The sequence below is a fragment of the Juglans microcarpa x Juglans regia genome, chromosome 3D, assembly GCF_004785595.1.
Source record: "Juglans microcarpa x Juglans regia isolate MS1-56 chromosome 3D, Jm3101_v1.0, whole genome shotgun sequence".
Taxonomy (NCBI): Eukaryota; Viridiplantae; Streptophyta; class Magnoliopsida; order Fagales; family Juglandaceae; genus Juglans; species Juglans microcarpa x Juglans regia.
The window spans coordinates 28,625,067-28,648,875 of NC_054598.1; the positions used below are offsets into that span (position 1 = coordinate 28,625,067).

General features: G+C 36.2%; 2 protein-coding genes across 7 annotated transcripts; both read right to left on the reverse strand.

Moving 5' to 3' along the window:
• Nucleotides 1-3,698: 3,698 nt before the first annotated feature.
• LOC121253951 lies at nucleotides 3,699-9,516 on the reverse strand. Of its 5 annotated transcripts, none has more exons than XM_041153893.1 (3): nucleotides 9,194-9,516; nucleotides 7,215-8,311; nucleotides 3,699-4,456 (listed from the first exon to the last, which is right to left on the reverse strand). In XM_041153893.1, the coding sequence occupies exons 2-3, from the start codon at nucleotides 8,186-8,188 to the stop codon at nucleotides 3,991-3,993; spliced, it is 1,440 nt and encodes a 479-aa protein (XP_041009827.1). In that variant the 5' UTR covers nucleotides 8,189-8,311; nucleotides 9,194-9,516; the 3' UTR covers nucleotides 3,699-3,990. The 5 variants fall into 5 exon arrangements, with proteins under 5 accessions (XP_041009827.1, XP_041009825.1, XP_041009824.1 ...); XM_041153891.1 differs by having other exon boundaries at nucleotides 7,215-8,317; XM_041153890.1 differs by having other exon boundaries at nucleotides 9,189-9,516.
• Nucleotides 9,517-12,682: 3,166 nt separating this feature from the next.
• LOC121253954 (RNA-binding KH domain-containing protein RCF3) lies at nucleotides 12,683-20,971 on the reverse strand. 2 transcript variants are annotated; one of them, XM_041153895.1, is made up of 8 exons: nucleotides 19,826-20,971; nucleotides 17,976-18,452; nucleotides 17,451-17,699; nucleotides 16,762-17,022; nucleotides 15,885-15,964; nucleotides 15,637-15,745; nucleotides 15,405-15,531; nucleotides 14,764-15,291 (listed from the first exon to the last, which is right to left on the reverse strand). In XM_041153895.1, the coding sequence occupies exons 1-8, from the start codon at nucleotides 20,495-20,497 to the stop codon at nucleotides 15,272-15,274; spliced, it is 1,995 nt and encodes a 664-aa protein (XP_041009829.1). In that variant the 5' UTR covers nucleotides 20,498-20,971; the 3' UTR covers nucleotides 14,764-15,271. The 2 variants fall into 2 exon arrangements, with proteins under 2 accessions (XP_041009831.1, XP_041009829.1); XM_041153897.1 differs by lacking the exons at nucleotides 14,764-15,291; nucleotides 15,405-15,531; nucleotides 15,637-15,745; nucleotides 15,885-15,964 and adding an exon at nucleotides 12,683-12,747 and having other exon boundaries at nucleotides 16,735-17,022.
• Nucleotides 20,972-23,809: the final 2,838 nt, after the last annotated feature.

Below are 23,809 nucleotides of genomic sequence, written 5' to 3' on the forward strand. Positions count from 1 at the left end.
TTTTCAATAGTTTATGACGTGGCCGATAGATAATTAAGGAGACAAGAGGACGATCAAGCCACGTTCGGATGGCTTCGGGAAGTAGAATGTAGAATGTGGCTCGTCAAAGGTCAACTTTTACTTTACATAAACGTCATTCAATCATTTAAAAAAAAAAAAAAAAGGCAGAATATACTATTATTTCTTATTTACTTTTTTTTTAAAACAATTGTAACGTTTACGTATATCATGATTATAAATATTATTAATTTTTTTTTAAATTTTAACTAAAAATCATATTCTTTTAATATTTTTTTTTTTAAATTTTACTCATCTTTTCAAAACATCATATATCACTCTCCATATTATTACTCTATTATATTAAAATAATTTTTTTCTATTATTTTTTATTAGTTTTTCTACTCATTTATTTGTACATCTTTAACTACTTATTTTTTCTGTCTTTCCGGAAAGGGTCGAGGAAATTTTTTAATTTTTTTAATTTTTTTCAAATTTTCATAAATATTTAATTATTTGTTATATCAATATTTCCATTCATCTATAACGATTTTTTTAAAATACTTATTTCTCTAAACGATAATCTTTTTAAAATCACTATTGTCGTAACAATAATATTTTATAAAAAAAATCATATTTTCACAAATGGTCAATTATTTTTTTAAAAAAATTAGATAATCTCAATGGTGAAAATTTTTCTAAATTTCAACTATAATAAATATGAGTATGAGAGAAAGTATAGATGATTGGAAAAAAAAAATTGTTTTAATTGTTAGAATAAAATACTTGTAAAAAATGATTTGGAAATGAACAAAAACTCTCTCCATAGTTAGGCACGTTTTTTCTAAAGTTTATAAATTGAAGTGATTATATATAATTATATTCAATACTTTTATATAGTATAAATAGTTTTATATATATCACAATAAATTATGTCAGATTATAAATTTATTTTTATGAAATATTTTTATAAATACAAATTTTTTAAAAACTAAAATAATATTAAAACGGTGGACAAAAATGATAGATGAGAGTATTATGTCATTATTAAATTTATTGTTTATATAGATTCAAATCATTACAACTTATTCATAAAACTAAGGATAACAAATGACAATACCTTAATTTGAATGATATATATATATATATATAATGATATATATAAGTTCTAAATGTACAAATCTTGTATAGGTCTTTTATAAAAATAAATCACATCATGAAAAAGATTTGAACCAGATTTGTGCATTTGAAGTTTGTCCCTAACATTATTATATATATATATATATATATATATGTATGTATGTTCTTTTTAGTAATAAAGAAAAACTCAATACTACTCTTATATACAATTGTGGTATTATTTTACATTAATTACTCACAACAGTAGCATCTCTTCAAAGTCAGAGTTGACTTTCTACATCCACGTGTATATTCTAAAAATAAGGAAATTAGGAGCAAATAGATAGTTACAGAAAGTCCTCTCCGATTTAAGGAAAAGTGGAGAGATTCCTTCCTTTACGGGATAAGATTGTTTTTTAATAAGTAAAAGAAATATATCCATCCGACACGGATGTCACTCTTTTCATGTGTTGGAATGAGTCTTTCATGCAAAAACTCATCTTCCACGTGTATCATCATCACCACCTAAATTTATATGTTTAATGTTAATTACAAAACTCAAATACATGAGCCTTTTAAAGTGATTATTTTATATTTTTTTATGATATAATCATCCTTTTTATAAAGAACATTTTCAATATGGAAAAATCATTACTCGTTAAAAAAAAAAAAAAAAAAAATCTTTGGCATGTGGTTTAATTGCCATAATCCCGCCTCTAAAATGAAGATTGGGAATTCGAGACCCCACCCACCAATTTAAAAAAATTTTATTTATTTTTTAGTTTCAATTAGGAGGTTATGGATAATTTTGATCGGGAAATAAGTGATGCAAATTTGAACACAAAGTAGGCCCATCAAGAATTTTTCTCATTATGTGAAATCAATGAGTTAGGTCGGCATTTTCTTTCATTTTCTGGAGAAAAACATTACAAAATTTTCATTTAGGTCGATAGGCTGATATTTGAGTTTAGATTTCAAATCAATAAATTTAAAGAGTAATGATAGATAAAGTTATAAGTTATGCAAGTATTGCGCACTCTTTTAAAAAAAGAGTAAGGCTCACTATTAAAAAATTAATTTTTTTCATAAAAATCTCATACTTCTTCACCTTTTTTGAAAAGAGTGCGTGATGGTTGTGCATTCCATAACTGTAAATATCATTTATCAAATTTAAAGTACCATGATTATAAATTAACTTATTTTTATAATACTTGAAATACAATATTTTCACAGGGAGTAATGTTAGATATAGTCGTGGAATGCATAAATGCTGCACAATACTTTTGAAAAAAAGTGAGATCCACTGTTAAAAAAATAAATTTTTTTTTTTGTTTTTTGTTTTTTATGTAGGTCTCATGTTTACTCACTTTATACAAAAAAATTGTGTGGTACTTGCGCACTCCACGAATGTAAATATCATTTCTCATATTTATATTAGAAGAATTATATTTACAAACTGTTGAAATGTCATAATTTGATTTATTAGATAAATTTAAAAGTTCCAATCTTGCAATTAAAGTTTTATTACTTTTAACAATGTGGGTGATGCATCTTCCACGTCAATTTGCAAGTAGAATGACTCTAAACAAGACATTTTAGATTTCAAAGACGGAAATACAAAGCATCCTTCCAAAATCCATCTCATGTGCCAGCCTCATCTTTACAAATTGTCAACTTCGCTCTCTAGAAAAGGAAGAAGGAAAAAGCTTATGATCCTAATCCCTTTTAGGTATAGGCAGAGGTGGAGTTTGCTGCCATATCCAACGTATAGTTGAAGTTTATGAAAAGTATTAGGAAAGGCACTGATAAAAGCTTTATCATTTGGAAATGGGGAGTGCTGTCTAATCAAACAAGCTGACTCTAGCTATAGCTTAGCTTCGTGAATTTTGCAAGAGGTTTGAGTAATAATACATCATCTGCAGTGCCAAGTAGTTCAGAACGCGTCCAAAGAATCCCATCCAAAATTTACAAGCAAAATAAGCCGTCGAAAAAGCTTGACCAAGCCCAAATGAGTATTATTATTAATTTTTTTGCTTATTCTTAATGAAGTTTTATAAATACACGTGTCAATTATTATGCCTATAAGGATTCAAGTAACATATTTAGTATTAAGAATATGATATCCTCTTTACCAACTCATGGGTGTCAATGTGTGTGTAGAGGTGAATCTCATGTATTTGTGAATCCTACTTATAAAATACCCCACATTCAACTAATTAATTGTTATATCCATAAAAAGACTAGGGCTCGTTTGGATTCGGAGAGTGTTTCATGAGAGTGTTTCATCTTATCATTACAACTTTTTCAAATTTTCACACAAAATATAATAAACAATTCAACTTTTTCAAATTTCAAAACAATAATAATATTACAAAATAATATTATAAAAATATTTTATTCAACTTCCATCTAAAACTATCTCATCTCATCTCACTATCCAAACTAGCACTAATTAATTGTTATATTCATGGTAAGAAAAATATCAAATTAACCTTATAATGTCAATTCATAGAAGTAAAATAAGCAATCTTGTTCTGGCTTTAACTTAGGAGCCTAGTTCCCAAGTAAAATAACTCCAGATAGGAAACCAACATTTCTTTTTACAAGGCAGAAAATCTAAAATCAATATGTTTTACCTAATATTATACATATATGCACATCTGGTCAGGTATAGTGTACAAATTATGTACTTTAATCTACATAATAAACAACTCTAAACAAGTGCATGATACTAACAGAAGTTGAGAAAACGTTACCAATTTGAAACATGCCTCTCCATGCAATCCTTTGATCAAAATGGAAAGCAGATTCCAATCAAGCATGATACCTAACTGCACGAGAGTCTCATTCACAGCCACAAACAAGGAACAATTTTTAAGGACGCGGAAACAGCCACCCCATAGTCCAACCAAGAAGCAAACCAGCACTGGCAAGACCCAATCCCACAGCAAAAGCAACCGCACATTTTCTAATTTCACTTCTCTGTTTACTTCGCTTTCGCTTCCCAGCCTTGTGTCGGCCCTTCTTCATTTGCCTGCCTTTGTGTGGAACCCAAGGTAAGACACCTGGAAAGAGACTGGAAATTGGTTGGTTTTTGTTCTTAAGCTGGAGGCAGAGATTCTCAATCTGCAGTAGTTGGAACCACTGCTTATAAGCAAAGAGCTGTGACGCCTGTCTCAAAAAAAGCATGATAATATGCTCCTTATCAGCATAGGCTTGCTGTGCAGCTTCCTCAGCTTCCCTTGCTCGTGTTTGAGAATGACATAGTGCCTCCAACAACTCAGTCTTGCTAGGATCATTGTCTGCCTCATCCTTGGTTGTACTATTACCAGTACTCTGGCTGAGCAAACAAACTTATCAGCATGTATAAACTAAAAAGTAAAAAAAAAAAAAAAAAAGTAACAAAAGTGATGCTCCAAGACTTTGAGGACACTAGGGATCGGCATTACTCCTTAGAACCATCACTAGAAATGCGGAAGCAAGCAGGATTTTTTTTTTTTTTTTTTATCGGTAAGCAAGTAAGCAGAAATGAACACAACTTCCTTGATTTTCATGAAGAATGTGGAAAACAGTAAAGGATAAGTTAATAAATGTTGGAAAATTATCCAGCATGATTTAGAGAAAGGATTTTTTTTATTGATTTATAAAATTTCTTTCTTTTTTTCTAAGTAAAGATACCACGCTTTACTAAAATGACAGGAGCACAACCCGAGTACGCTAAGAGTATACAGAGGAATTCCTATTCTAGAAAATAGAAGAGTAGCAACGGCTAAGAAAATCTACAAAGATGCAAAGCGGCTACATTATGAGCTGTAGTCCATTATTTAAAAACTTAATAGTGTTCTCTCACAGTCTTCGAAGTTTCATGTGTCTTACTCCCTCCAATTACTCCACATTATGCAAAAAGGAGCCACCCTACCAACGTCTATGTCCATAATTCCTGAATTACTTTTTTTTTTTTTATAAGTAACATAATTCCTGAATTACTAGTAGATTAGATGAGCATATCATATGATTCATATCTAATTCCGTTACTAGGTCAAAATCATTGACACCTTCAAAATATGGGTAATTTGTCACAGTAGATATAACAGGGAGATGATCAAGCAAATCTGTTGTAGCAATCAGTTTTCTCCTTCTTCAATAACTGATTTTGATAACTCATTGTCACAACAATATTGTATTATAGAAATGGCATGGACAATATCATTCATATGCCACCCACATTAGTCATTGCCATCATGGGGCAGTTTCTGTTTGTCTAAATTATACTGACTACAAATTGAAATAAAGATGAGAATAAGAAAAGCTCCCAGTGTTAATGGTAAGTTACAAAAATTGAAAAATACACGGCAACTAGCAAATAAAATAGTGAGTATAAATCCCTCTACTTAGGATATGTAGTCAAAGAAAAGACTTGCAACAAATGTGCAAGAAGTGACCACAACATTTGTGCTTGCACCATCAGTGTCTAGAAATGCAGATACGTGTTTTCGCAACCAAGGGAAACTCCTCATTATATGAAGGACAATGACAACTCCAGGCTACATATAAGAACCCAAAATCCTTAAAAATGTAGGAGTAATTTATAACAACCTAAGGAAAGCCTAAGCCATGGAATAATACTCGCAAATCCCAAATGACTAGTCAAGGTTTCAATTGGAGTTCCTTGTAATCAGTGTAAGACTTTGTTCCATTTAGTAAGGAAACATTGTTCTGATACAATCTGTAACAACTTAAAGAAAGTTTAAGCCGCATCTAGGCTTACACACCAAAAGGTCAAGTTAACAATTCGAGTCCTTTGAAATCATTATAAACTGTAAGAATTTCTACCTCCCAGACAATATGGGATCCCATTCACCTCCCCCCATACTCAATACAAGTGAGCGTGACTAAATATCCCCCCCCCCCCCCCCCCCCCACCCCCCGCCCCCCCCCCCCCCCCCCCCCCCCCCCCCCCCCCCCCCCCCCCCCCCCTCCCCCTTAAAAACACAACCAAAGAAAAAAAAATTAATTTCCCCTCTATCCATGTGTGTACCATCTCATGGGGTGTCATGTGGGACTACCGGACTCAGCACTTACAGAATAACAATTGGACAATCATTAAACTGGAAAAAACTGTGAAAGAGAAATGATATGTAAATGGATAGAATACGATGAGAAACCTCAACGTAGTCATCATACGAGCAATGAATTCTTTGGATTTGAATTTTGGATTTCTGGAGAATCAAAATGGTCAGAAATTCTTAATTATAAGAACTAGATAACAAGATACACAATCTTTCATAATTCTCTTTCAACAGATAGATAACATGATAAATTACTCTATTTCTCAGGCAATTTATACATGTAACTATTATAAGGTTGTATGCCAAATTATGACAAGAGTGTGGCGGTTTGCTAGCATGTAATAAGCAATCTTGTTCTAGCTTAATTTAGTCATGAAATAAGGGAATTGAATGAATCAAATAGATTATATCCTGAAATTTCATTTGGTGATTACTGTATAGTGGCTACTGGTGTACTCTAATAAATTTTTGGGGCATCCATCCTATCAAACTGAAAGGGCTTCATTACCTTTTATTTTTTTTAAGTAAAAATGCTTCATTACTACATCCGTGAAATGGTGAACCCTTGTAACAATCAAGGTCTTTTAATAGATTTAGATACTCCTGTATGACGACAACAATTGATATAATCCTCTTCATAAAAATAACTTAACTTTAGGCTAATCGAATTAAGCGATGATCATTTTCTATATATGTGTGTGTGTGTGTGTGTGTGTGTGTGTGTGTGTGTAACTGCAAAATAATTATTAAATGTTCTTCTAAAATAATAGCTAAGTTGACACCAATATACATCAGTAATACTCACTAGTACATTGTATGAGAAATTGATGCGAAAGGGTAAAGTTTTCGTTTGGGTAGCACCCCAGCATAGATCGTTCCATATGCTGAAAAGTTAGGACACAATTGACATTCACAAAGCGTCAATACGCTCCCTAAATGGAGTCCCAATGATGGTCTTGTTGATTGTGAAAAAAAAAAAAAAAAACGAAACAAAAACAAAGAATGTAAAGTAACAATCTAGAGATGTACCTGAAAGCCTGGTCTAAATTCTGCAGTGAGAGATCTGTAGCGAGGCTTTCACAGTTATACTTCTCCAGATTGGAGAAATCAGTACCAACCATTTGATTTAATGAAGCAGAAACCCCATCATGGTCGAAACACTCTGTACGTGCAGATGGACCTTTCCTAAAATGCTTGGCCTGGGGTCGTGGAAGATCACAATTCTCAATATTTTCAAGTGACTTCTGAGCAACTAAGGAAGCCAACTCATCTTGACCAGCAGAGCGCCACCAGGGTTCAGTCTTCTCAGATCCAACCCAATCAGATCCAAGATCAGAAGAAAGCTTCATGGCTTGTTCGGGGACCAAGCAGTTGAAAGAATCCAAGCCCATGAATTTATCTTCCAAGTACCAGAACTCTCCCAAGTCCTTTTTATTAGTATTTCTTTGCAACTCATAACCAGTTACAGCCTTGAGTTCAGGTTTTCCAGGATCATGTTCATTTTTTACACAAGTGGCAGTAACCTGCCAAGGTTTCTCCACAGAATAAGAATCATTATTCTTTATAACAGACTGATAACAAAATTCTTTCTTCAGTTGGTTACTGTCACTAATCTTTGCAGTTTTATTAACAAAGTCACAACTCAAAACTTCAAGATCAGCCTCCAAGACATTTAGCTGTTCATATGCAAAATCTTTGTGGCGCCCAGGGTTTGGTTGCGGGTTCAACCACCATTTCATGGTGATTGGTGGATTAGAATATGGCTTACCAATTGGGGAGGGATGATCAAGTCCACGTCCAGCATTATCAGGGGCAACATCGGACTCTGATCTTGAGGAAGATGATGATGGGGAGAGAGAAATTTTTGGAGCTCTCCTTGCATCTTCTTGGGAAAAGTAGTCACGGTTTGCTGTACGCTGCCGTTCTGCTCTTTCCTCTGCTTCAGCCATTACATTACAACCTCTCTTATAGGTTCCACTGGTGGCAAAACTCGAATCTCTCATATGGTACTATATCAAGTACAGCATTTATTCAAGTCCCCAATTGAAGCATATGAAAACCCAAACAATTGCTTGCAACTATCTCAACTCAGCAAAGGCTTATTGTATTTATTTGGTCCATGAATCCTAGCACTCCACAACCATAAACAGAATTCAGATCAGGTAAAATATGATCAAGAGCAATTCAATGCGAAGTTAAAAGTCAAAGACACCTGCTAAGAATTAGAAGCACAGAGAACAAACCATTGAGTCGTAGGGTGATCTACGCACAAGCAAGCAATATTCATAGAGTACGCGATAGGTAACACAGACCACAGTGCATAAATTAACAAGCATCACACCTAACGATCAAACCACTACTATCAAGAAAGAGAACAAACCATTGAGTCGTAGGGTGTTCTACTCACAAGCAAGCAATATTTATAGAGTACGCGCAAATTTGGAATCATGAAATAAATTTCAAAAGCAAACATAACAGAACAGTAAAATATATAGCGTGATAAGAATCCCCACAATTCAATTTCGGAAGTATAGATTCGACACTTAAAAAGACGAACAAAAATCACAAATAAACCCGATTATATTCGATCGTATTAACCGACACCCGAAACTGAATTCCAGGTTCTTAAGACCCACATCATGTAAACGAGACTCGTTTAAAATTAATGAAAAACCGAAAGATAAACAAAGTCAAATAATACCCACTTCAAATCCAGTCGAATAATACCCACTTCAAATCCTTCATATAATTCAACATAAATGAAGCTGATAATCAAACTGGGTTCACTGTCATCTCAGAAGTTGAAATCAGAAAGCAAAACAATTCATAGGTCCAAAAAAGATATACAACCATCTCATGAAAAGCCAAGATACTCACAAATGAACAGAAGCAGATTCTGGATCAATAGATACACCAAAAAAGTTAAAGCATAAAGACATATTAAAAAAACACTTGAAGAGAAAAAGAGCATGTAAATTTCGAGGTTCAAAAACGGAAAGATACCTTACACGAAATGCGTTTTCTAGATTTGCCGCTAAAGACATGGATTTGGGGACAAAGGAGTTGGTTCCGAGAGCCCCATAGTCGTCCCCGTTTCTTGGCTCTTACATCACTGTCAATATGGTAATATCTGAATGAGATTTTATTGGGGAAGAAAAAAACGCACTCCGAAAATTTTTTTTTCCATCTCAAAAAAATTTATTTGCGTAACATTTCAACAAAATTTTAAATGGCAAAAATCTCCGATCATTTTCAACTACCATTCCATCACACCCATGAGAGAAAAAACACCTCTTTTCAGTTTCACAATGAAAGACAAGCTTTTTATGGACAAAACGTGCCCGTCAAGTCTTAAGTCTCCACAATGTGGTCTGTGTCCATTTTAGAGCTGAGCTGTGGATGGGACAGACAGCCCATGACCGACTAGGGCGGTAAAGGAATAAGATTACTGTATAGGCCCATCAAACTCGATTAGATTAAACTTGAATTCAATTCGAATCGATTATTAAAATGGATGGATCGTTCGTGAATTATAAATTATAATAAATTATTAAATGATGCAAACTCATATAAAGCTTGCTCAACTTATTTAATGTTTGTAAACAAATTCGTATAAAACTCGACTCAATTTGTTAGTTCGACTCGTACCAAACTGCGTAGCGACACTGACATGACTTTTTTTATTGAAAAGAAAAATAAAAGAAAGAAAATTTTGAAAGAATAAGAAGGTTATCTGTCTCACGAAAATAATTTCTGTCTCAATTCGCACCGTTTCATTAAACGGATGCCTTACATGTTAGTATCGGTGTGCAGTTTGATACGCGAACTCGTTTGCAAGAAGATTTTTCCTATATATATATACACAATTATATATACATTATATTATATGTGTATCATGTATATAGCTACATATATATATATATATATATATATATATATATATATATATATCATAAAGAAGTTTTGATGAATACGATATTAGCTATAACTTATCAAATGTCATACAAAAATTTATTTTTACAGTTACATATAACCAATAGTAGTATTACCTATAGTTATCACTTATCAGTGATCACGTACTATTATTAGTAGCTTATTATTTTTATAAATAATATGCATATTTAGTATTCATATACATTGTCAATAATTAATAGGCTCATACTAGTGGTCTAGTAGTAATTCTTACATATATATTTATGTATAAATAATAATATTACTTTATTCATGTAATGAGCTGAAAGAAATTTGATGGAAAGAATTGTTTTAGACCTTAGATATGTTATGAAAATCCCGAAAGGAATTCATGAATCAAGCGATCGATTAGGTTTTAATCCATTAACGTAATCGGATCCCGATCCACTACAAAGACAGAATCATTTTTTGATTTATTTGAGGGACATAGCAGTATAATTTTGCAAAACAAATGTACCATTAAACCCGTATGAATATGAGGATTTTATGGTGCAATAAAATATTTCGAATTTTTTGGATGAATAGTAACCCTTCGGAGCACTTTGTGGCATATGGTTTAAACAATTGTCAAATAACCATGTAGGATATCCAAATCAGCCTAGAATCATTAGAAAACTTTTTTGGACACATAATACAATCTTAGTTATCCATTTGGAAATCCAATGGACACCTGTCAAGAGAAGCATATGGTGTGTAAGTGATAGAGTGAAAACCAAGCAAGTGAATAAGTTTCTTACACAATTCACTATTCCATCCACTTAAGTACTATTTGGTCAACCACAAAGAGGTTTTCAACCCTAACAAAACTCCAAATCTAGAGGTGCAAACTGAAACCCCAAATGATTAGGGTAACTGAAACCCTAAATCTCCAAACCCTAAACTTGTGGCCCGTTTTGATCATGTGATTTCCACTCAAGTACACTCTCTTACACCCTCATCCACTCTCATGCACCTCGGTACTTGCATTTGACCAAGAAAAAATGGATTTGGACTAAACTCTAATCAAAATCCATTGAAACTCCAAATGGAATGTCATTCGGTTAGCCTCACATTAGTCCAGCTAAAACCCCTTGTTACCCCAAGCTTTCCTCCATTTACAAGGCCATACCATGGTTGACTTCTCACTGCATTTTCAGCCCCTAATAATTCCATTTATGGAAGGTCAAACTAGCAACACATCACTCCTCAAAACACCATTTGGCCAAGATTGTTTCTAGTCCATTTCCAACCCTTTGTTTTACTACTTCCACAAGCTATCTTCACATCATATGACATGCATTCCACCTACTACAAGTCAGTCATCACCCCATCCCCTTTAAGCCTCACACGACCCTCATTTTCTCCTCACTTTACAGCATTTTCATCTCTTCATTTGAGAGAAACTGTGTGAGCTTGGGAGAGAGAAACCTCGTGCTTACTTCTTTGGTTTCCAGTCGCCTTTGTAAGGGTAACAACCATTTAGAAATTTAGTGGTTGAATTTCTTTAGGCCTTAGGATTATCATGAAACCTCAGAAAAGTTTCATGAATTAAGTAATTGTGCATATTTTAGTTTGTCAGCATAGTCAATTTTACTATTTATTATGGTGCTAGAAACACGATTTTATTTATTTGAGGCACTTAGGAGTGTGAGAATTAGAAACGGTTTGCACCATTAGTCTTAGATAGATATTTAGGATTTTATGGTGCAATAAAACATTTTTCGATTTCTAAATGACAACTGTTCGAAAACGCGTTTTGAATTGTTCAAGGCACTTAAGAGTTGAATTTCAGAAAATGAAATATGTTCCTAATTTCATATGAATATTTAGGATTTTATGGTGCAAATTTATTTTCACCGTTTTTTGAGTGAATAGTGACCCCAATGTAAGCGTCATGTAGCACTCAGTCCATTGTTTTCAAGATCACAGTGTGAAATGTCTAAATTAGGTGATAGAGATTTTATTTGGACACTTGGCAAGATTTTAGCCACACTTGGTGAATAGTATTGGATACTTGGCACCAAGAGAAATCATGAGATGGAAATATTAAAGAAAATTAAACTTTGTGATCATGCCACCTAAGACAAACACTATATAGAAAGGAAGCGTGCACGTTCAAGGTACATTCAAAATTCTACCTTTTATTGTGATATATCGATTGCCTCAATTCTCCTAACTTAAGCATCAGAGATGCATCACACCCCAAAGCTTCATTTGGCTATTTTGTTGCAGGTCAAGGAAACGTCGTGACCCAGTCCCAAACCCATCATCAACAGTATCCATGCAAAAACCAAATCGATTCATTTTAAAAGCATATATGCAAGACTTTATACTCAAATGGTTTCACTCTCTACTGATGGAAAGGTTCTGGTAGCTATAAATTTCTTTTGTCGTTTGTATGAAGTAATTGGGAAAATATATTTATTTGCATATATAAAAAGGGAATTGAACAGAGACATGTTTAGGGTTTCAGCTTCGGAGATAGAAACTTACTGATAACGTGATGATGATTGATGGTCCAGTGAACACTCAATGGTCTCTATGACAAAAAGACAATGGAGGCTCAAGTTAGAGAGAGAGAGAGAGAGAGAGAGAGAGAGAGAGAGAGCATAATGCGAAAATGAAGATTAAGAACAGAGAAGAGTATCTAAGAATGGTTTTGAGGGATGGTGAGTATAAGACATAAAAACCGCATCAGTTTGATAGACCAAAACGAAGACAATGTCGATTTGATAGACCAAAACCACAACACTTTGGAAAGGAATGCATTTTTTTTTTTTCAAAAAGTGAACCTGGTTTTTGGATATTGGCTTTTAAATCCAAACGCCGAGGGGCTGATTGGCCCACATGGTCACCTGCCCACTACCCACTACCCACTCAGAGAGACATACCGATTGGGGACGACGACGAGTGGGAGAGTGATTGCAATAGCTATCGGCTGGGGTTGATGGCGGTGGGGACTCGAGGAGAAGTTTAAACTTTAAATGGAGATGTGTGTGTGTGTGTGAGAGAGAGAGAGAGAGAGAGAGAGAGATGCGAGGAAGATGTTTTAAAACAAACCCTATAGTAAAACGACATCGTTTTATTAAAAAAAAATTTGTTATATTTATATATATATATAATATAACTGCTGGGCCGGGCAGACGGCATAAACCCTAGGCAAGGATGGCCTAGCCCGAGCCCCATCCCTCAACGTCCAATTGCGTGCCATTCGCACGCATGCCCCCATTTGTAGACGAGGACCGGACCCGCCGCCCACCCCTACCAGGTAAGGCTGAGCTTCGACTCCGAAGGAGTCGGAGGAGCTGATTCTGAGCTCCGACTTCGACATAATTTTTGCTCCGACTCTGACTCCGATCGGAGGTCGGAGCTCCTCAACACAAATGAAATATATATGGATATTTCATGCATAAATGACCTAGCTTCCTCATTCTTATGCCATGCATAGAAGATAAGCTAAGACAGACATGGTCAGAAAGAGATGGAGATGATCATATGTTATATATGTAACGAGATGCAACTGCATGCAATATTGGAAAGCAAAACAAAACAAAGCAAAGCAGAGAGATACTGCAGAGAGGGCAGCAACTAGCATTATAGGCGATATGGGGGCTGGGATGACTTTACCGAGGCAGCAGGCAAGGGCAAAAGAAAAGAAAGAGAAAAAAACCAAAGGCAAGAGAACAGTATGATCTCTCCGAGCTTGTCATTATTTTCTATATATAATATATAACAATATGATACTTTCAATTGTTCTTGATATATAACAATAGAAATATCTCTTACACATTTTATCAAACACATAGCATGCATACAACACCACTTACAATCATATTACACATTTTATCAAACACATTTCCTTACTACAAATTTATAAAACAAATTCATTTCAATCACAACAAAATACCCAGACGTGCATGCTATGAGAGTATGAGTAACAGAATACATAAAATTAAATCAAGAAATTTAATTTTAGGGCTCGGAATTGGGTTCTCACCATAGGCTGAAACTCGGATTGAAGTCGCACACTACGAAGGAGCAAAGACTCACGACAGCAACAGAGAGGGAACAAGGCGGCGAGGAGGAGGTTCACTGGTTCAGCCTGCTAGACGTGAGACTTAAGAGAGAAGGAAGGAAGGAGGGAGAAGGGAAGGGAAGGGGGTCTTGCGTTTTAGACCCCCCATATGATGAAATGACGCCGCGTCGTTTGATTTTTTTGAAAAAAATCGGAGTCGGAGTTCGGAACTCCTGGGAATAAATTCAAAACACGTAAACTTATCCAATATAATCCGTTAAACCCAACTTGGGCTTCATATCAAATTCATGAACCCCAAGCCCTAAAACATGTAAACCTCCATAATGTCTGAATTAAAAACCTAATAATTTCTCTAATTTCTAGCTTAAAAACTCCAAAAAATAATAACCTTAAATAATAGCAAAATAAACTATTGACAAAGTTTGGGGTGTCACATCAACTAGTGAGAAACCTTGGGATTATAATATGCCAATACAAATATCAATAATCAGTATAAATTTTCCTGATTATTGGTTTTGTGTTTGTTTTTTCCCCACAATTATTAGACAATGGAGATGAGCACGAGTGCAAACTGAAATAAAGGGAAAAAAGTAAAATAAATTATAATAATCATAAAGAAAAAAGACTTTTAAATAATCAATGCAAAGTATTCTGCTGCGGAATCAGCCATAACTTGCAGAACTGACCTAGATTGCCAGGGTACCTCCCTCCATTCAGGCCTTTTGGGGAAGCTCCAATGTGTACTTGGATATACACGTAACAGATACCTGGGACTCAGGACTAGGGTTTGAGCATCGATCGCAAGGTATACAGGCATAAGTGAAAACAACTACAGTGCTCCCGAATAAATGCAGGAAAATTGGAACATTTCAGGAAGAAAAAAACTACAATTAAAGCTCTCTTTAGATGTTAACATTTACAGTGGAATGCTTCTTTCCCTATGAACATTCACTCTCTTAGAACCGCAGAGCTAGTTGAAAGATTTACAAACCATCCTGTGACTGTAGTGCGAAAATCCCCTTCCTCTTTAGGATTGTTGCATATCTGGGAAATCAGATATGAAAAACTGAATGGCACCATCCTGGCATGGCAAGCAAATTTAAGGACCATCCTCTTGTGCTGAAGAAGAAAGCAGGTGTAGGAGTCATTCTCGGTTTATAGGGGACCAGAAATGGCAAGAATTGGACATGCATGTGCGTGGTGCATTGAGAGAGATAGAGAGAGAGACTTACTGCTCAAAATAAAGCCCTGAAGCAGGCTTTGGGCTCTCTCTGCCTGCTCTGGAGTGCCTGATATTTGAATGATCTTCTGAGTCAACTCAGGTCTATCTTCTATCAGGGTTACATTGGCTCCCGACAGCTGTCAACATCAGAACAAGGGTCAAAAGGCATTCTGTTTGATCATAAATTCAGGAAAGTCATGCATTTGTAGAGTTAAATGAGTTAAAGAGCCAATCAGACTTACCTCACTTATCTGAGCAAGCTTATTCTTTGATTTCATTACGAGCTTGGGAACTGCATGGTCTGGTATGACAACTTCAAGTGTGCTCCTAGTGACGAGTGGTACAGAGATTCTGACAGAAAATGAAAACAGGATCAGCAAGGACGTTTATTACTAGCGGGCCCAAACACAAAACAAGAAAAACCTAAGAGACTATGTGGGACATAGATTCATGAGTGTATAAAATATTAAAATGGAGCAAAAATTCCTACCTGTTCAAGCTAATTGGAACATTGTCCCGGTGGTGACTTTCATTCTGCTTTGGTATTTCACTGCCAGGCCCTCCAACGTCCTAGAAAACAAGGATTAATGTATTAGAATGCCAAGACAAGAGCTCATGCGAATGGCAAAATCTGCTACCGCCTACCAGTTCAAAATCATAACAGAGAATTTCCTCGATTAGCAGTAATGAGAAACTTCGCATAACAAGTCTTGTTAGCCAAAAATGATTTTCATAAGAGTAATGATACACATACAACCTTCTTTACAACTCTATTTTAAATGGGAGGCAATGATATAAAATTTGAAATTCAAGTACAAAACTTTGGTATTTTTAATGAAGTGACATTATCACATTGTTGAGTTGTAAAATGGGCTGTAAAATATTTTTATAAGTACTTTTTATGACGAGGAAACTCAGAGACCGTGCGAATGCAACAACTCTTTTACTCGATTGACTGGACCAGTGTAACGTGTCTCCATCACACGATACACGAGTCTCCATCATATGAATTAAGCAAATCATCAACTATTCACTAATGGGACGTGGCACTTAGAACTTGTTTGCAACTAAATGTTTGAACCTTAGACATGGAGAGAGCATACCGGCAAGACCAAGACCCTTACCACTTGAGCTAACTCCTAGGGCATGAATAGTTGTATAAATATATTAATTATTTTCATAATTAAAACCAAGGATAGGCTTTGCTGGCTGAAAATCCCATTTAACCAGAGGGCCTATTAAGGAAAGAAGACAATGAAGCAACTGCACAAATAGTAGCCATTGACAAAGAAAAAGCACTGAAAGAGAAGCTAATAAAGGCTGAGAGAGAGAGAGGGTATTCTCAGTATATCAAGGAATAATGTTACCCTTGATGGCTGAGTTATTGCCACAGTTTGCACATTCTGATAGGTTGCACTGGGAGCATCAACTCCGGTGTGACCATCCCGAACAGGAATTATGTTATTGGGAGAAGACGCTTCCTGTCCTATACCGCTACCCACAGGGCCTGGTGCAGAGACAGAAGGGGGTGTCATGTCCTTTTGAAAGAATTCCCTATATAAGTGACTCCGTAGTCTTGATGTCACTTCGACAAGAGCATCTCGAGCCGCCTTTATCTCCCCAACAATCTGCAGATTTCATGCAACCAATCAGGCAGGCCAAAAGTAGAACTGATCCTGCTAACCAGGCCTTTTGTTGACCTTGCATCTGTTATGTTATATTGGAAAAGTAGAAACCATAATCTTTTGTTTTTTGTAAGTAATCTGAATATTAAAAATGAAAATACACATCCCCATGCATGAGAAGAAGCAAATCCCGAAAACAAGACATTCTAACATTAATAGCATATATAACAAGATGAAAACCATTTTTTTCTGCACTAAAAGTTTACTTCTAACAGTCCATAATCATAAGTGTAAAGATATACAAACCCACAAACGAGGGAGCCACCACGCCCATATGCTTTATGGGGATGCTATGAGAATTGAGAACTCATCTTCATGTAGAACCAGGGCAGCTAACAAATCCAAAAACCTAGCAAGGCATAATGACAAACCTGTATAAGCTCATCTGTCCCTGATACAAACACAGGGATTTCTTCTCTTGGCAAAACTTGTATATTTGCACCAGTTAATCTCCTCATCTCCAACAACGATCCGTCTCTTCCATCTAAACAGCCAATATCACAAGATGGAACAAGTAATCTAGTTGTTATAATGTTGTCTTTATCTGGAACAAGATCAACAATGCGGGTTTGGATATGCAACAAAGCTTCCTGAGCTGGAAACAGCTCATCATCAGGACCCTAAGCACGGAAATAAAGCAAAGATTGGCAATAACCCACTAAAAGTAAAAATATCATTTTAGAAATCTAATCAACAGTAAAAATATGTATGTTTTACTTTCTAGATGTAACAAGATGTCCAGCATCATTTTTCAGTTTTTATAAGTAACAATATGTCCAACATCATTTCCAAAAGCTTATCATAGAACTCATCAGCAAATGGGCACATGTTTATGGGCCTGCACAGGTCAATATTATTTATTCACAGCATCTTAAAGATAGAGAAATGGCAGGTACCTCCTCTGAAGAAATAATTATAATCTGCTCATTTGAACCAGGTACAGATTCAGTAACCTTAACATCGACGCCAATTTCATTTCGAAGCAATTCTAAGATTCCATCTGCTTCTCCAACGACAAAATCCACCTTGTCACTTGGGCAAAGCATTCGAAACACGAGGTCCTCAGCATAAAATGGCTGCACATTGTCAGCCATGGGGATAGTCCCTTCAATTGTAAAACCAGATGGCCGTGAGGGATAGTTGTTGCCTCTGATATTGTGGGCAGATAATCTTGGTCCAAAAGCAGCACCATCTATGGATGATCTGCGTGCTGCACTGTTTATGTGAGGGATATAATCATCATCTGGAGCAAAAAACCGTTCTGGGGAGTGTATTCGTCCCTGGAAATGACTGCGGTCTCGATGCTGACTCTCCCTCAAACGTGTTGAAATAATAGTTATAGCATTCTTTACGCAGTTCGCTTCACCTACAACCTGGAGAGGAAATAATCACCTCATATTCAACTTCATAGTATATTTTATAAAGGGGAAAAAGAGGAAAATACTCTATTATATGTTCAGAAAAGTTATTCTGAGATGTGTCTACATGGTTATTTTAGATGAATGTAAATGCTCTGATTAGACACCACCAAATGACATTAAAGTAGTAAAGAAAAAAAGTTCTCAACACATAGATATCCCTATATTGTGCAGAAAACATAAAAACAATAATAATAAATATATAAAAAAACACCTCGAAATCTTGTAAACAGAGAGTCAGAACCTCTAATAAGGCTCATAAGCTCAAAGAATCAACAAGCATGACCTTTGACATATCAACATCAAGCATTAGCCTCAAAATTCTGAAGTCTGAAATACATAAAGCAAAAAAGGTTGTTTCTAAAAGCCCTACACAAGTTTCAAGCACAATAAACAGGACCACCAGATGTGAGGTAATTCAACATGATAATTTCCCAAAAGAATTTATATGAAATATTCAGGAAATATAAACAGCAAGTCTAGTATTAGAGGGAAAATTATACATATTCATCTTCAAGGTGCACAATAGCTTATCACAAATTTATAACTTCACAATTTTAGCAACTAACAAGAACTTCAAACAAGTTTTAGGATATGACGGACTGAGATTTGTTTTGTTAAATCCCTTGTTTTGTACTGTTACAGACAATGTATCTTTACTTATCACAGAGAGAGAGAGACAAGTGCCGAATGAACTAGTCATAACATCAAAGCCTGCCAATGATTGTGTAATTGGGGTCGTTTCTAATGGAAACATTGTGTAACAATCAGGTTTCATCCCTCAACATTCTGAAATTAAAATGAGTTCAAAGACCAAATTCCACCTATATCTCTAATCTAAGAACTCGGCATCCGAATATCAACAACAGCCAATACCCCAGCTACCAGAAAGTATCAAACACCAGTCACAACATCATTAAAATGCAGATAATTTCGTTATTTAAGTATCACATCATGGCAGTAAATATAACCAATAGGGTCAAAACTCATTGTGCAGTTCAAATCTGGGTCGCTGGCAGCCGTATCTCCGGCCACTTCCAGCCTTACCAAGGCAAACCCAAACGTCAGCATAGACTACCAAAACCTCATATCGGCAGAATAAATGCATGTATCATTGTCTCACGAGTGCCACGTTTCACTGGGATGTAAAGCTCCCAAATGATTTGTGTACTTAAGTTTAGGTCTTCTATGTAGAAAGCCAATAATTATACTGTAACCAGGCAGGTCACTCTTAGTAAGTCAGTAGTTAGTCTAACCGTCCAAGACCCAAACTTCATCAATCATATGAGACATCTTTTTCAACATGCAATGCCAGATTTGGTTTAAACCTGAACAATCTCCTCAGACATGGAAACGCAACGGGGCAGATTATGATCTCTAGGCAGAATCCTAATCTGGGTCTTGGTCTCAATCCTCATTTGCTCAATAATCTTGCCTCCTTTCCCCAACAAACACCCCACATGCATCCTCGACACCACCAGCCTCGTCGCCACCTTCTTCCCTCCCACACCAACCATTCCGTAGCCATCATCGCCGCCGCTAGAGCCGAACTCATCGCTGCTCTCGAGGATCCTATCGTGGATGAGGAGCAGGGCCTCCTGGGCGGGAGAGAAGGAGGGCATTCGGCCCTCGGGGTCCCGGCGGCGCGTGTCGGAGATCTCGATGATCCTCTCTTCGTCACCAGCGATAAGCTCGTGGACGTTGATCCACGCGCCCGTGTGTTGCCGGATCGACTTAATGATGCTCCCGGACTTGCCGATCACCCCACCAGCCTTCATGTCGAGGCAGAGGATGCGGTACGTGGTCATCACAGTCATAGAGGGATCCGGCTGGGGCTTAGATACCCGACCCGAACCGCCTCGGTGACGGTGGTGGGCAGGAGGAGGAGGAGGAGTGGCCGGGTAGTGGTTGTTGTAGCGAGGCCTCGTCCTACCCACCGTCTCCGAATCATAGTCCTGGTGGTCATAGTAGTAGTTCCTCTTAGATCTTGACCTGTCCATCTCCCAACAAACAAAACAAACGAACAAAATAAACAAAAAGCTAGGGTTTCCAAAACCAACAGTCCTCTGAGAGTCCGTCCTCTACTACCCACACATTTGACACTGAAGAAAATCCGGCTATATAATTTTATCGTTAGGAGTCCCAGAGTAGAGAAAACTGTAGTCAGTTCTGGAATCACGGTTTTCAGTCCTCGCAATCTCCGTTTACTAGTCGTTGTATCTTCTTTTTCCTGCTTGTTTCTCGGGAAAGTGTGCCAAATTATTCAAAGTTTGAAACATCAAGCAAGAGAAGATGGAATCCGAGAGAGAGAGAACTGCAGATATAGTGTTGTGTATAGATTTTGATTACGTAATTTTGAGCTGCGAGATTGGTGTCTCAGCAGTTTGAGGGGGAGGATGACTGAGGAGGGAAGTGTTGTGGCGAAAAGTGGTAACTTTACTTTACTGTTCCTGCGTGATGCAACCACAACCTTTTTGTCCATATGTTCCGTATTTATACAAAGCCATTCCTCCAATATTTCCGATTACAGGCGGACAATGAAACGGCGTCGTTTCCTTGCCGTGGAACCGGAGGGATGCCATGCCACGCCGTTGGTGCTCCAAGTTTTTGACTTTCCAGGTTAGTGAGAAGCCGTGTAGTGTACGTTTACTTCTCTCTCTCTTTTTTTTTTTCAAGAAAATTAGAAAAAATAAAGATAAAACGTACTGCGATTGAGTAACCTTGTTACTTTTTTCTTCATCGACGTGCTGCCACGTCAGCATTCAAAGCCGTTAAAAACTTTTATATGTAGTCTAATTTAGGGCTGGGCTCCGACTCCGACTCCGACAGAGTCGGAGTGCTCGTTTCCGACCTCCGACTCCGACAAGAGTCGGAGCCAAATTAGAGCTCCGACTCCGACTCCGAATTAGAGTCGGAGTCCGACTCCGATCGGAGGTCGGAGCTCCGACATCCTATCGGAGCTCCGACCTCCTATAGGAGCTCCGACATAAGATCGGAGCTCAACGTGCGCTCGACGTGGCGCTCGAGTGGAACTCTTTCAGAGAGGTTCGCTCGACTTCCGCTCGACATGTCGCTCGAGCGAACCTCTCTGGAAGAGGTTTGCTCGACTTCCGCTCGACATGTCGCTCGAGCAGAACTCTTCCAGAGAGGTTCGCTCGACTTCCGCTCGACATGTCGCTCGAGCCAATGTTCAATACAACGTGTGCTCGACTTGCGCTCGACACCTTGCTCGAGCGCAAGTGTACAATAAAAAAAATTTCGGAGTCGGAATCGGAGCTTCTTGGGGCTCCGACTCCGAATACATATTCGGAGCTACTCCGAATTCTGACTCCGAATTCCGATGACTCCGACAAAGTCAGAGTCGGAGTCGGAGTGGAAGTCGGACGGAGTCGGAATTTTCGGAATTTTGCACACCCCTAGTCTAATTGATAGGCTTTTATGGATTCTTTTATTAGCAGAAAATCTAAGAATAATAATCTTATGAAATTATATTTAATTTAAAAGTTCGGTGACAGAAGGTGCTTTAATTTACATGTTAATTATTTGGGTCTATGGCTCTTTTGTATTATTTATTAGCCTTTTGGTTTAAAAGGATACAGAATTAGTTCATGTACTTTGTTTTAAAATTAAATTAGTTTTTATATTTTTAGTTTTACTTTGTTTTAAAACTAAACAGTTCCACTTTGGAGCGGTAAAACTGTTTTCAACCTTATAACAACACCCAATCAAAAAATGACATTTCAGCATTATACAAAATAAAAATCATGAGGATGACTACATGAGATTTCTACCTAAAATTAAAAATCCTAAAAAGTATTTTCTTTTTCTTCTGCTTAGTGCTACCTCACGTTGTGCCTATTTGTTGCTTCCACCACCTCTTACTGCCGCCACCCAGTCTGACGCCACCAATTTCGATGTAGCCACCTCCGTCCTACCTACCGTCGTCCTCCATGGTTTGTTTTCATGATTTGTTTGGCATTGCTCACTAAAGATGCACTTTTAGCAATGTATGAAGTTCTTGAATCTGCAAGAAATTTTCTCATGCATTTCTTAGAAAGTCATTGTGACTCAATTGGCAAAATACCATCTAGATTTTGAACTTCGTTTAATGTCAAATTTGTGCCTGTAAAATTGTTTGGAAGTTGGTGGTGAATTGTTTGGAAGTGTGGCATTGCGAGCCACCATAGCTTGCAGATTCAAGGAGCGAGAAGAGGAAAAACAGAAGAGCATAAGAAAGCTTCGGTTTTGCCGAACAAAAATAGGAAAAGGATAAGTCTCAGCCAAAACATGGATCATTTTTTTCCTTTTTTCAATACTTTGTGGTAAGTTGTTCCGTGGGAGATCGTTTGAAAATGATTTTCATGTTGAATTGGTATGTAATAATGGATATTTTTAAACATGCAGAATGAAAGAATAACAACAAAATTAATGAAACAATAGAGGTTTTTCCTCAACAATTTTAATGAGAGATCTGGGTGAGGAGAGTGAGACGAGAGGGGCTTTCATATGGGAGATAGGAGATGGGCGATAAGAGCTCTGGGCAAGGAGAACTCTGTTTTCAGATTAGAATGAGGAGATGGGTGAGGAGAGAAGAGTTCATTCTACTGTGTGTCGCGCATCCACTATTAACCCATGGGTGGGCTATGTGGCAAAATATTATTGAGGACTGTTTTGAGCCCTTAATCAGCATGATTGATGAGAAGATATTCTCTTAACTAAATTGATTTCTCAATTGAAATTAATTTTATTTGAGCGTTAAAAATACCATGTTAACAATAATAAATGTTTAATGCATAATTACTAATAGAGTGGTCATCAACTAGAAGACTACTTCTCGAGAGCTGCCTTTTTTAATTTTAATTTTTAAAAATTTTATTTGTTTTTTAATCTCTAGACATTTAGGTCTCGTTTAGTTATAAACATAAGATGAGATAATAATAGTAGTGAGATAGTTTGTGAATAGTAAAAAATTATTTAAATTAATATGTTTTTATGAAATTTAAAAAAATAAGAAATAAAAATTTGAATAAAAATATTATAAAGTTAAAATATTGTTAGAATATAATTTTTTAATTTTTTTTTAGATTTGAAAAAATTGATTTTTTTTTTTTATATATTTTATATTTTGTTTGGAAGTTTGAAAAAGTTATAATAATTAGGTAATAATTATATAACAAAATTGAAAAGTTAAAAATTTGAAAATTTGAAATTAAAAAATGTTTGCATTTAAACGGTATTTAGATGTTGAGATGAGATGAGATGACCTGTAAAACCAAATGGGACCTTAGATTTTTTTTTTTAAAAAAAAAACT

Coding starts and splice junctions, on each gene's coding strand:
- LOC121253951 (XM_041153893.1), bottom strand. CDS start 8,188: ATGAGAGATTCGAGTTTTGCCACCAGTGGAACCTATAAGAGAGGTTGT. Junction 4,457..7,214: donor AATTTAGACCAGGCTTTCAG/GTACATCTCTAG, acceptor TTGTTTGCTCAG/CCAGAGTACTGGTAATAGTA.
- LOC121253954 (XM_041153895.1), bottom strand. CDS start 20,497: ATGGACAGGTCAAGATCTAAGAGGAACTACTACTATGACCACCAGGAC. Junction 17,023..17,450: donor GGACAGATGAGCTTATACAG/GTTTGTCATTAT, acceptor TGAAATCTGCAG/ATTGTTGGGGAGATAAAGGC. Junction 15,746..15,884: donor GTTCCAATTAGCTTGAACAG/GTAGGAATTTTT, acceptor ATTTTCTGTCAG/AATCTCTGTACCACTCGTCA.